The sequence below is a fragment of the Misgurnus anguillicaudatus genome, chromosome 13, assembly GCF_027580225.2.
Source record: "Misgurnus anguillicaudatus chromosome 13, ASM2758022v2, whole genome shotgun sequence".
NCBI classification, from domain to species: domain Eukaryota; kingdom Metazoa; phylum Chordata; class Actinopteri; order Cypriniformes; family Cobitidae; genus Misgurnus; species Misgurnus anguillicaudatus.
Window position 1 is genome coordinate 22,252,217 of NC_073349.2, and position 14,193 is coordinate 22,266,409.

At 37.8% G+C, this 14,193-nt stretch overlaps 1 protein-coding gene across 12 annotated transcripts in view; it reads right to left on the bottom strand.

Moving 5' to 3' along the window:
• The window catches only part of camta1a (calmodulin binding transcription activator 1a), a 489,649-nt gene that overhangs the window by 192,970 nt on the left and 282,486 nt on the right, over positions 1–14,193 (bottom strand). For all 12 annotated transcript variants that reach the window (XM_073875407.1, XM_073875411.1, XM_073875408.1 and 9 more), the window contains one exon: positions 9,217–9,352. In XM_073875407.1, coding sequence (XP_073731508.1) covers positions 9,217–9,352 — 136 coding nt within the window. The remainder of the gene's footprint in view (positions 1–9,216; positions 9,353–14,193) is intronic.

A 14,193-nucleotide genomic window follows, 5' to 3' on the forward strand; every position in this document is an offset into this window, starting at 1 on the left:
CATTCTTTAGAAATGTTGGCCCATATTGATAGGATAGCATCTTGCAGTTGATGGAGATTTGTGGGATGCACATCCAGGGCACGAAGCTCCCGTTCCACCACATCCCAAAGATGCTCTATTGGGTTGAGATCTGGTGACTGTGGGGGCAGTACAGTGAACTCATTGTCATGTTCAAGAAACCAATTTGAAATGATTCGAGCTTTATGACATGGTGCATTATCCTGCTGGATGTAGACATCAGAGGATGGTTACATGGTGGTCATAAAGAGATGGACATGGTCAGAAACAATGCTCAGGTAGGCCGTGGCATTTAAACGATGCCCAATTGGCACTAAGGGGCCTAAAGTATACCAAGAAAACAACACCATTACACCACCAGCCTGCACAGTGGTAACAAAGCATGATGGATCCATGTTCTCATTCTGTTTACGCCAAATTCTGACTCTACCATCTGAATGTCTAAACAGAAATCAAGACTCATCAGACGAGGCAACATTTTTCTAGTCTTCAACTGTCCAATTTTGGTGAGCTCGTGCAAATTGTAGCCTCTTTTTCCTATTTGTAGTGCAGATGAGTGGTACCCGGTGTGTGGGGTCTTCTGCTGTTGTAGCCCATCCGCCTCAAGGTTGTGCGTGTTGTGGCTTCGCAAATGCTTTGCTGCATACCTCGGTTGTAACAAGTGGTCATTTCAGTCAAAGAAAATCACCTTTAAAGTTGTCCAAATTAAGTCCTTAGTAACACATATTACTAATAATAAATAAATTTTTGATATATTTACGGTAAGAAATTTACAAAATATCTTCATGAAACATGATCTTTACTTAATATCCTAATGCTGTTTGGCATAAAAAAATGTATAATTTTGACCCATACAATGTATTGTTGAGTAAACATTCACAGTACACATACGAATAACACTGAGCTTGCAGTTTGCGCAACCTTAAACAAAACTAACCTCTAACCACACAAAACTATTACTGGAAGCATCTGCACCTTTACTGTGTCACACAACTCAAACGCAAGGCCTTGAAAATTCACGTTAAAGCAATAATCCATAACTTTAGCCTCTTTATCGCCATCCCTGCATGCAACATAAAACTCCAGGGTACTTGACAAACTTATCCCCGTGTATTGAAAAACAAAGGGCATTTCCTGCTAAATCCGACCCAACAGCTCAACTTATAAATCATCATTACCGGTTTACTGTAGTGAATCATGCAAGGAGACAGTTTTCAACACTGTTTATGTACTTGCTCGACCAAAGAAAGTTAAGAAATGCAGATTTAACAAATCTGAAGGGCAACAAGGAACCAAATACCCACCCTGAAACCATCCCTTAATCTAACCCAAAACACAATGGAGGCACAAAGAATTGAAAGCAGTTACCTGTGCATATGACACTTTACTTTTCTACTTTTCAGCATTTTTCCTGCCACATTATTCATCAATTACGCCAGTCGAATTGATGGTGCTAAAAAGGCAAGTAATGGAAAGACAAAACAGCTATCCTTGAACATAGCTGGCTGGACAGGAATTATTAGGAATATAAATGAGTCGCTCTGCCGTGGAGGTGGAATCATGGATGATTGGCTTTCTGATAAGGCCTTTGCTACAGAGGGTCAGTGGAGGGAGAAGTCTGATAAAACTAGTAAGAGGATGTAGGCGGGTAGTGACAGACATGCCTGTTTCAGGTGGCCCTGTTGCATTATGGGAAGGAAGACAGGGTGGGCGCACATCTATCTCACCGTCTGTACCCGCAAATGAATTGAAGGGGAGACGTCAGGAAGCCAGGCTGCTATTTCACGCCCTGTTAAGTACTAATGCTGTAACACACGTCTTGCTCCAATTTTAGGGAACAAGGAGTTTTACTATGGAGCTCAAGGTTCATCTGTTATATAGAGAGAGAAAGAGGGAAAGTGGGAGAGAGACTCCAGAATCGCCATTTGAAGGAACAACTAAACCAGTCACAGCAAGTCACAATGGAGTAGCAAAGCTGACATGCACAAATGACTTTGATCACACACACTTTAGGAACTCTGTTCCTCGATAAACCTTCTGATATACTATAGGGATCTAGATTGCATTAACACTGCTAATAATGTGTCATCACAGTGCATTTTTAAGTGTTGGTAAAACATTTTCAATCAGATTTCCGAAGCTCTGGTTTGCAATGTGCCAAACATAGATCTGCAAAGTATTTTTTTGTATATTTAGGTCAGCAAGCATCAAGTATTTATTGTTTCGGACATAAACATTAAATGAAAATACGGATGACTCATCTTGTGCTACAAATTTTATCGAATCAAATGCTCCACAGAATGACAATAACTTCTTTGGCCTTTATCTACAAATACAATTCTACAACAATGCACACCCACATCTTAATTCTTGAAGGACTTTCCCATTTTTTCTTTCATGAAGGTTTTTTATTAACTGTACATTGCAAACATAATTTTTTCTTTTAAAGACTGTGTGTGCTTTTTATTAATTGGAACAAACTACAAATATATGAATCACTGTGAATTATGCAATCAAATTGAAAACATACAGTACTGTGCAAAAGTCTAAGGCCACCATGCCAGAATTAGATTTGTTGGTTTTGCAATGTTATAGTGATCATATATAATTGTTTCTCAGTCTCTTTAATAGAATACTTCCAGAAAATACAGAAAATGTGTATGTAGTATTAAAAACTGTATAAAAATGTAAACTGTAAAGGGTAAACTCCCCTTTCACTTGAGCAATAGCAGGAAACTGCAGGATCTCTTAAACCTAAATTAAATTAAATCCTGATTTCTAATTTGAAAGAAATTAGTGTTTGTACTTCATTCTGCTTTAAAACACTCAAGATGTGTTTAGTGCCAAGAGAGGTCACACTAAACACAGACGATGCCTAAAGAAGACATTTAGTCCTGGAAATGTAATTTTCTTTTGTACATATTTCCTGCATTCTCTGTTTGTATCTTAATGAAATAGATTGTAAAATAAATATGGATAAAACTTCTAAAACAACAAGTCTGGTGGTGGTGGCCTAAGACTTTTGCACAGTACTGTATGTGACCCTGGACCACAAAACCAGTCATAAGGGTCAATTTTTTTTTCAATTAACATTATTAAGACTTATACGTCAGCTGAAAGCTGAATTAATAAGCTTTCCATTTATGTATGGTTTGTTAGGATATGACAATATTTGGTTGAGATATAACTATTTGAAACTCTGGAATCTGGGTGTGCAACAAATCAAAATACGGAGAAAATCGTCTTTCAAATTGTCCAAATGAAGTCCTTAACAACATATAATTTTTGATATATTTACGGTACAAAATATCTTCAACAAACATGATCTTTACTTAATATCCTAATAATATTTGGCATAACTAAAACAGAGATAATGTTGACCCATATAATTTTTGCCTATGGCTACAAATATACACTTGCTACTTATGACAGTTTTTGTGGTCCATGTGTCAAATATACTTGTATAAAATATATAAGAAGTATATAACGGTGAAAATATAAAATGGGATTGCTCTACAGCAAGTAACAAATCATGGTTTTACAATTACATGTTGTGTAAACTTAGGCTTACTGGCTATTTAAAAAAGGGCCCTTGATACATTACTTGAATACCCCTTACTTCTCTATCTCTCTTTAACCTCATACACAGCACTTTGGTCCCAGACAATACCCGTAAAATTGGCAGACAGGTTTCTGTGTTAATGCAAACCAACATGATCTCACGGAAAGTTGTGTTATAGTCACGCAAAATGTATTAATTTATTTGTGTCCATGGCACAGACCTTTTTGTGTCATTTTATGTATTGTTTTCTCATATTTTCCCCTATTTTTAAATCATTGTTGCTTGGGGTTGGGGTTAGAATTTTTATGTATTGGTTTTTACATGTGTTTCTTCCGCTTTTAAAACTATTCCCGCCTGGAGTTGGGGCTAGAGTTGGGGTTTGGGTTAGGATGTCTAAAAATGTAACAGAAAGTGATTCTTACCCCAACCCCAAGCGACAATGCTAAGAAAATAGGAAAAAAACATGAGAAAACAATGCATAAAATGACACGAAAAAAAGTCGTGCCACGGACACAAGAAACGATTTATAAATGTGTGCGAGTATCACGAAAAAGACATTCGTGCTCATTTCACGAAAAAAGCGGAATATCGTGCCATGAACACAAATAAATTAATACAATTTTACGTAACTATAACACGACTTTCTGTGAGATCAGTCTGACGCAAACAAAACCCGTAAATGTTCTGGGATCGCTCCCGGAAAAAAGCACCAAGTAACATTCCCATAACATTTCCAGAAAGCCCTCTGTGTGTGCAAGACGCAAAAACAATGCAGTAAGTGGCATGTTGTAGTGAGGACCACGTGTCATTGCAACATGAAGTTATGGTTCAGATCTTTAAAATTAGAGATTTACATGCAGATTAACATTAATGACGAGAAATGTCTACAACCTGGACTGAAGCAGAGATCAGGGAGCTCGTGACTATCTACGATGTAGTGGACATCATTTAGCAGGATAAAAGAATAGTGCGTCACACGCTCATATGAACTTATAACAAACAAAAATGCCTGTGCATCATCGCATCAAGATATATCGTTCATCTCTTTAAAATTGGGGTTTTAAATGCACATTAACAATCACAATATGAGAAATGTCTGCAAACTGGACAAAAGCAGATATCAGGGAGCTTGTAAAATATCCACTCTGAAGCTGAGATCATACTAGAACAGTTCCTTTATAATCTAATCATAAAACAAAAATGAAAGAGAAATAACGGATAATAAGCAAAGTTTAGACTTTACGGAGAAAAAACTACCAAGTGCAGGACTTTAAACACGTCACGTGTCTTTAAGGGATCTTTACGGTATGTGTGTGAACGCACGCACAGATTCCGGAAAATCATCGGCAGTGTGAATGAAGCAAAAATCAAACGATTCCGGACAAATCCCGGATGCATTTTCCGTGTATTTTCCGTAATGCCTGTGTGAAAAAGTCTTCAACACAACCACACACACACACACACAAAAGCAGACAATAGGACACCTCAGTCCGGTGAAACTGCTTTAAAGGTGAAGGTCATGTTATTTACTGTATGTGCGTTTGCAGTAAACAGGTCTGAGGCAGACTGATAGGGCAAGGTTATTATCCTGAAGAGCACAGCTCTGATTGATTGCTGCCTTCTTGGTCAGGGAGAGCTACAGGAGGATGTACAGAACGCCTGCTCCCACATTATAAGGTTGCTTATAGCAGGTGGAGTATGAACACAAGACCATCAGAGTCCATTCACTACTGGATCCATCTCAACTGAGTCCTCATCATGACCTGTGGCCATTTGACTCTTTATTTCTTTATAGATCATCTTTAGACACAAAGTGGGATTTTTTAAGCATGCTGAGTGTTAGGAAGTGTTTCACAGAGTTTCACTCTCTTTCTTATTCGGCTTGCCAAACACACAGTTGCTTTTTTTGAGTCCACTTCAGTGCCCAAAGCTGTCTTGCCACTACTGAAATTAGCCCACTGTAAGCCACAGCCATTTATACAGAGAAAAAAACAACATATGGAAGCATGTAAGAGGATAAGCCTGCCAGATGACAACGGGCAATACTGGGTGAGAGATACAAAGAAAGGTGAGAAGAGAGAAACATGTTTATTTGAGTCAGCAAAGGCTTATTTGAGTGAGCTCAACTCTGAGTTACCTCAGCTCGAGAGAGATCTTTAGGCAGAAGTGAGCGTATCTAAGGGCAAGAGAACAGCACTGACATGACAGGGCATTATATATGGAGAACTGCGTATGAAGAACCTTGCAGTACTTCTCTTCCAGTTTTGAACTTGGCAGGACTTATACAGGGCTGCTGTACTAAGAAACTTTTAGCACTTTTAGCAGTCTTTTAAGGATTGGTTAATGCAAAAATATACATTCTGGCATCATTTATTTACCCTATTGTCATTTTAAACATATAGGAATTTCTTCCATGGAACACAAATGGAGAAATTATGCAGACTGCAAAAGTTACTCTTTTCTATTCAGTGAAAGCAGAAAGTAAGACTGTCACATTTCAAAAATATCATTAACGCCATTTTAAATGTATATATATATATATATATATATATATATATATATATATATATATATATATATATATATATATATATATATACATATATATATATATATATATATATATATATATATATACACACACACATATATATATATATATATATATATATATACATACATATATATACATACATATACATATACATATATATATATATATATATATATATATATATATATATACACACATATATATATATATATATATATATATACATACATATATATACATACATATACATATATATATATATATATATATATATATATATATATATATATATATATATATATATATATATATATATATATACATATATATCTATAAAGGCTCAAAAGCTTTGTGTAAGCAACACCCAGAAATGTCATCTATTAACTCTTTCCCCGCCAGCGTTGAAAGTTGCCAGCCAGCGCCAGCATTTTTCATTATTTTCACAAAAGTTTTATGCCTTCCAGAAAATGTTCTTTTTAAAATATATAAACATACAATATATCAAATATAAGAACAGACCCTTTGCTTTCAAAACAACAACAAAAAGTTTCATCAAACCTTCACCAAATTTTGAGCAAAAGCTGAGATAATACATTTTTTGATACAGATCAGATTCAGAGCGATCCTCAAAATATACACGGATATAAAATGGACTGCATTTATAAAGCACTTTCATAGACCAATGGCCATCCAAAGGGCTCTACATATTGCCTCACACTTAGCCATTCACTCACACATTCATACACCGACGGCGGTGTCAGTCATGCAAGGAACCATTCAGCTCGTCGGGAGCAGCTGGGGTTAGGTGTCTTGCTCAAGGACACCTCGACACTTGGTCAGGAGGAGCCGGGATTAAACCACCAACCTTCCAATTTATAGACAACCTACATGAACCACTGAACCACTGCCACCCATATACAGGTGTTTGCCATAGAGCGATACTTCCGGATTTTATAAGTTGTGAAAGAGGGCCAACTGGTGGATAACAGCGGTACTCGTCATTGGCAGGGAAGCGTTTTCTCTTAATTGACGAGTTAACTCATCAATGGCGGACAAAGAGTTAACCACAATTCTTCCATAGCTCTCAAATCTCATTCACATTTATGAATATAAAATTTTCACTTTAAAATGGTTGTCATGTCTTGTAACTGATCATGTTGTGCTAACGAAACAGCATATTTGAACATATGTTAACATCCAATTCAAATTTTGGTCATCAAAACAAGCAATTGTATGTTTACAGATGTTAATGACTACTTTAATTTACTTTATAGTCTTTAATATAACGATTCGTTTCAGTCATTGATTCGGATTCATTGATTTACAATAAACCACAGCTACGTCCGCTGTACCCAAGAATTCTGTGTATAACTGCCCAGAACCCTTAGCAACATAAACATTTGTGAAACATTTTGTAGCAATTCACAGTCGTTCTTTTTTCTAGTGGATTGATAGCTTTAAGTGATTTTACGTGAAAGTTGCGCTCATTACTTTTTTTTGCTTTAATAGTTTTATTGTGTGTTACTATCTTATAAAAGCAATAAGGTACTCATTGTATTATTCAATGTATCGTAAATAGGTCACGACTAAAGGGGTGGCACTGTAAAAAGTGAAAGTTGGATCTACTTAAAAAAAACTTCAATTGGTAAAACTTAAAAATGTTTCATTTTTTTACAAGGTGGAATTTTTTTAACAGCAGTAACAACATAAACACGCAGCTTTCGTATAACACACGTATCTTCCGGTAAACTGCGCTAAGAATAAATAACAACAAAGTGCTTTTAAAGTAGTTTATTTATATAACAAGCAAAATAAACAAAATGTAGATTAGCTAGGGAACCAAAACATTTGTTATTTTCGACAAGGTATTCGTTCAAGAGTTCGGTTTAGCCCATTAAACAAACTGGAAAAAAATTGGAAGTAAAGTTCCGACCAGAAGCGTAATCGCGTCACCACACATGTCCGAGGAAACCATCTATTTAAAAAAATAGTTTAATTGGTAACACATGAAAATGTAAACTTTTTTAACTTCAATGTAACACTTAAATTCTTTAGGTGTTACCAATTGAAGCATTTTTTAAAGTAGATCCAACTTTAACTTTTGACAGTGTGCATGAACTCGCGTAGTGCCTTACAAGCGCACCCTCTTGTACCTTATTGCTTACTTAGATCTTAAGAACACTAGCCCTTCTATTTTACTATCTGCTAAGAATAATGTAATCATTTAGCTAAACCACAAAAAAAAAATCATACAGGTTTAGAATGACATGAGAATAAGTAAATAATGACAGGAAATTTTATTTTTAAGTAAACTGTCCACTTACTAAGTAAAAGGCTGTTGAATGAAAAGACAATCTGTAGAAACTTCAAACTTTATCGTACACATCTGCTGCGAATAAATGCGCTGCCAAAAATGACTGGCAGAAATTCGGCAGTTAAGTGAGGTCTGTTCGCTGTCTAATGAGAGTTCTATGAAGAGGGAACAAACAGAGAATAATGCACGTCTTGGCAAGTGTATCTCCTACGTGCATGTGCGCTTTGTAGAAGTTTACGTCTCTATGTGTGAAACAATAGCACGTGATCGCGACAAGAAGCTCAGCTATCTAGGGGACACCAAAAATGACAAATATTCAATACAACCCTCAAAAACAAAAGAGCAAAATCTGGCACCGATGCTGTTTGGTGTTTGTGTATATGAGTATGTTTATGAGTGGATATAAATCAAAGTGAGCTCTCACACACACGCGCGCAGCGGGGCAGTGCCAGGGCACGGAAAAGCAGAAAAGGGACCCGCAGTCTACCTGTGATGGCAGTGGTTCACAGCATGGGGGAAGATTAATGCCGGCACTCTGAAGCGGAGCAAACATCCTGCGCTTAATAAGGTACAAACAATTGCTTCCATTTTGTTTGCTATCAAGGGAAAACTAAACCCGGGCTTCTGTAGAGCATTTTTTCATTCTCTATGTAGAGAAAAGTCGGAGCTGACTCGGGGACACAGTGCATGTGCGACACAAAAGGCCAGAGGTAAGACCACAACGTGAGCATACTGTTCCCATTATTTGTATTAGACACGCAGCCTTACCTCCACTCCCTGTACTTTCAGCTTCATGTGATCCTCTCGTGTTGTCTTCCCATCTTTCCGTTTTTTCCAGCAGTAGCCGTCCTTTCTGTACTTCACCTTCTTCCTGTTGTATAGGATCATCGACCCATTCTGTGGCCTAGATCCAGAAGTGAGGGAAAAGAACGTTTAAACGTCAACATCATAAGGCATTCACACTCATTTATCTTCTATACAGCATAATTCTACCAGGATATTCAAGAAGAAAAAGCATGATTTTTCCATTCGGTATTGATTTAGAGTAGTGGGTGTCCTATTCCAGAATGAAGCCAAACCTCAATGTTAGATTAAAGTTGATTGTGAAGTAGCACTCTTCTCATGAAACTCTATCAACAACCCCTGCTCAGATGGGTGAAGGTCAATGTTACCATCCAGAACAATGTATCTCAATGTATGCTAATGGTCAGGCTTACATTTCCAATCTATTGTGATTTAGTTTTATTACAGAGTAAACTAATGCCTTGAAGAGCAATTCTAGCAATATGGATGTGACATTTGCAGTCAAAACTTAAAATATAAATTCTCAGAGAATGCATTTATTACTAATATACTGAGCCATCTGTTTATATTTTCCTAAACCCCTGATGGAGTCCAAACATAAAAGAAAAATATCAGTCTATACACGTTTTCTGTTTTACGCTCTCAGTTTTACGCTCTTTGTTTTACGCTCTCATACTGGTACCTCAAAGGTATCTATATCTGTACCAAATGGTACATATTGGACCTTTTTAAAAGGTACCGTCCCATTGACAACTTTTGTATCTTTATTTCTGAGGGTGTAAATGAGGAAAATATACATGTGCTATGGACGTTTTCGGGAGAGCACACTTTGGAAGTAATTAAAATGCACAAACCAGAAAAATGCACAAACAAATGGGGACGGTATGGCTATTTAAAGCGGAATTGAATCCTAGACATTTTAGCCTGGTATCACGGGTAATTTATGTCAATTTTGCATGAGAAAAAAAAGAAATTTGCACGATTTCGATTATTATATTGATAGTGTGTTGAATCAACTACATATATCTGATGAAATATAGTTTTGGAGCATAATGTTGTTTTAGGGTGGACTTCTACAGAGCCCTTAAGGTGACATTGGAGTAAAAAAATCTAAAAAAATCTAAAGTTTCGTTTCATGTGCTCACGTGAAACTTTCATGTGCTCACCCGAAACCCCCATGTGCAGAATTTTATTTAAGTTATTTAAGTTTAGTGTGCTCACGTGAAACTATCACGCGCGCACGTGAAAATATCGCGAGTGCACGTGAAAGCGAACGTTTCAGGTGCGCACGCGATAGTTTCACGTGCGCACGCGATAGTTTCACGTGCGCGCACAAAAGTTTCATGTGAGCACGCGATAGTTTCACGTGAGCACGCAAAACTAAACTTTATTTAATTTTTGCTCCATGTCCCCTTGGCTCCGTAGACTTCCGCTTTAAAGAGCAGAAAATATTTATTTTAAGTTTCCATTTGTGTATTTATGAGGCAGAAACAATGTTGTGGATCGGACAATTATGACAACTATGGAAAATTCTCGGAAAAATATATTTTTAAATGTTAACAGAGACCACACATGGGTATTAAAAGCACCAAATACTGAAATCTGAGATACCAGTATGAAAAAAAAAGGTAAATATGCTCCAAATATCTTAGCAATGCTGCATTATCAATAGTAACATCTTAAAAAAAGTCTAATTATTGTCTAATTAGCAAATTTTTAAAGAAAAACTGCCAAGACATGAAATAAAAACACCCACAGATTAACTCTTCACAAACAAAAACGTATATAGGGTCAATTTTTAGTTCATGCTGACTTAACGGATACTAAAACTTGGCTTTGTTTCTTCGTCAAGGGAATAAACCTGTATATATTATATAGACCAGCGCCTCGCACACGCAAATGATTGCCGGAGTACGTCCCGCGGGAAAAACACGGGAAAAAACATCCTCACCGTTTCATTCATAATTCATTCTCACTTTACCGTTCCACTGGCCTCTGGTTGATAATGATAGTGTGAATGTATTTGAAAAAAGCCCTGGTTTGCTTCTCTTTATGACAGTACACATGTTCCCAAACACCTAATAATTGGAGGGTGAGAAGAATACCGCCTTCGCACCCAGGCGCACACGGTGTCTGAGTTGCACACTCAGTAAAAAGCTACAGGCGAGTGCATTAATGTGCATCTATGGCTGGCAGAGTCTGGTTAGGTCCCAGGAGGCTGTAGTTTTGTTGCTTGTGAGTTAGGGAGTGTGGGAGTTCTGGCGCTTCAGCAAAGTCTCAGCCATGAAACCAGATGCAGTTAACGTCTGTTAGCCAGCCATCACTCTACCCCAAACATATTATACCTCACCTCTATCTCTCTCTCTCACACTCCCAATGTACCCGAAGAGCCCTGCCTCTCTGGAAACGGCAAGTCATTGCCTGCCTGCATTGTCTTGTTTATTTTATCATTTATTTCCGGCACAGATTTATTTATAATACTGCATACATCAGTTTGGAGCTCAGCTCATGGGGCGTCTTGTTTATCTTGCAATTGCTCATCAATCATTTCCGTGGACGAGTCTCGGGGGCTGATGGGGGCCCTTCTCTCCCCATGCCGTGGCCCCTGACAGCACCTTTTAATTAGAGATGCCAGTCAAAATCTGTCATGCACAATCCTCAATCCCTCTCCCACAGCCAATTTGTCAAGTGCCATGCGTCGCTTTGCCCATCTCTCTTTTATTCCCCCCTTTATATAAAACCACAATTTGTCATCTGTTGACCTTAACCGTAATTAATTCTGCTTTCTAATCCCACCTCCAATCTCTCTTTGTTTCCAATTCCATCGTGTCATCATCTAGGACCCCTCATCCTCCGCTCACTCTCTTCTGTCTGAATGTCACTCTGAAAGACTTCCTGCTGCCTGCAACACATCCATTCTTCCCTCTCTGTTTCTCTGTGAGCCTGGGACCATGTCGACACTGTTTAAGTCATTAATCTGCTGGCCGTGATACCTGCTGTGGGATTAAGCCTGAGACACAAGGACAGCAAGTGGCACGAAAGGAACCAGAGGAAAATCTCGGTAGAGTTGAGGAAGTACAATAACCTAATCAGATTTCAAGCACATCACCCCAAAGACGCATTTGTTGTCTATTCAGCACTCTTGTTTACTCACACAGGATGCATTTTTGCAATTGTTAAATCATTAGTCCATGCACACGTGGCACATTGCGCATTGACTTTGTTCTCTTGTTTTTATGAGTAAGAAGTTTTTTTTCACAGTGGCACTTGCATACATCACATTGAGGTCTACTGAATAATACCAGGAGAATATCCCGTGCATACACCCTCTTACTCAGTAAATATCCCTGTGTTTTCCGAGAAAACATCACAGAACACTTCAAATGTTTGCAGAGACTACGGTTTCCGTGCATGTACCTACAGAGCTAAAGGTAAAACAACAAAGAAAACCATTTTTTAATGGATCCTTGCCTTTGACAAAAATGAATAAGGCAGAAAATTCATAGGGTTCACGGCCTTCCTCTCGCCATGGAGAGCTTGTGGAATTGGGGTGAGGTTCGGAGGACAAAGGTCTTCATGCCCTACTTATCGGCACGAAGCACAGGTTACTAGCTGTTCCTTTTATCAACTCGAAAACATTACAAATGCACCACTTTTCAATTTAAAGAACTTGAAGGAGAGCACCGAAGCTCTCCACCTCGAGTCACCGTCATCTTCTGGGGCGCACTGTCTGTGTACATAAGCCATTCAATAACACTTACCAGAATTATACATATTTATATGTTGCAGTGAAATGCCAACTTCTCTGTTATCAAGGCACCACGACAGGAGGCTCGTGTGTCTCAGAGGCCTATATGTGACAGATTAATATGGAAATTTATCAGAACAACTCAATGTGATTCAGTCTCTCCAGGTTAGCGGAGAGGATAATCAGCTCTGGCCTTCAGTCTGCACACGGACTCATCCAGAATCTCAAGAGAACCTTCATTTACCAAAGATAATAGCATTCGCATATTTAGTTTAATCATTCAATATGGCCGGCCAATGAGTGGAGGCCTAGGCCTAGATGAGAATGTGTCTGGCAATAAAATAACTGCTGTATGATTGTGTCTCAAATTCCCAAATGATGTTAGGACATCACTGGAATACTGTCTTATCTATTTTCATATTTAAAGTGATTTGATTTCACTTCAAAGAGCTAAGGAAAAGAATAGCACCACTCATTTACCATTTTATAGATGTTTAAAATCATGATAATATGGGGTTTAAAATATTTAAGTGATGTGTACACTCGAATCGTGATTGAAACATTACACACTGAGGTCAGTTCTAACACTTAATATCAGTTTTGTGAAATTCCCATTTATGGTCTCTAATAGGAACGGGACCCAAGTGCAGGTAATCATGAACTCAAAAAGGGTTGAATATGAAAGAATAGTCAAATAACCAACAAACCAACCAACCGATTCAGCAAAGGACAGCACACACTGGGCCTAAACAAGACAACGGGGGAAGGTCAGGTCTTTCCCCACCAGCATTTTTCATGATTTTCACAAAAGTTTAATGCCTCCCAGAAAATGCTCCTCTTTAAATATATAAAAATACAATGTATTAAATGAAAGAACAGACCCCTGCTTTAAAAAAAAAAAAACATTTCATCCAAAAAGCTGAAATAATTAAATTTTTGTAAAGGACTTTTGTTAGAGATCAGATGAAGAGCAATCCTCAAAACTTAGACGGACATACAGCTGTATGCCCTAGGGCAATACTTCCAGGTTAAATAAATTGCGGAAGCGCTATAAAAAGTGCGATAATAGCAGTATTGCGGATTGACGAGATAACTCGTCAATGGCGGTGAAAGAGCTAATAATGAATAATTAATGAGGAAACAAGGGGGCGTGGACAAAGACGAAACACGAAAGCACACAGCCCAAACAAAAG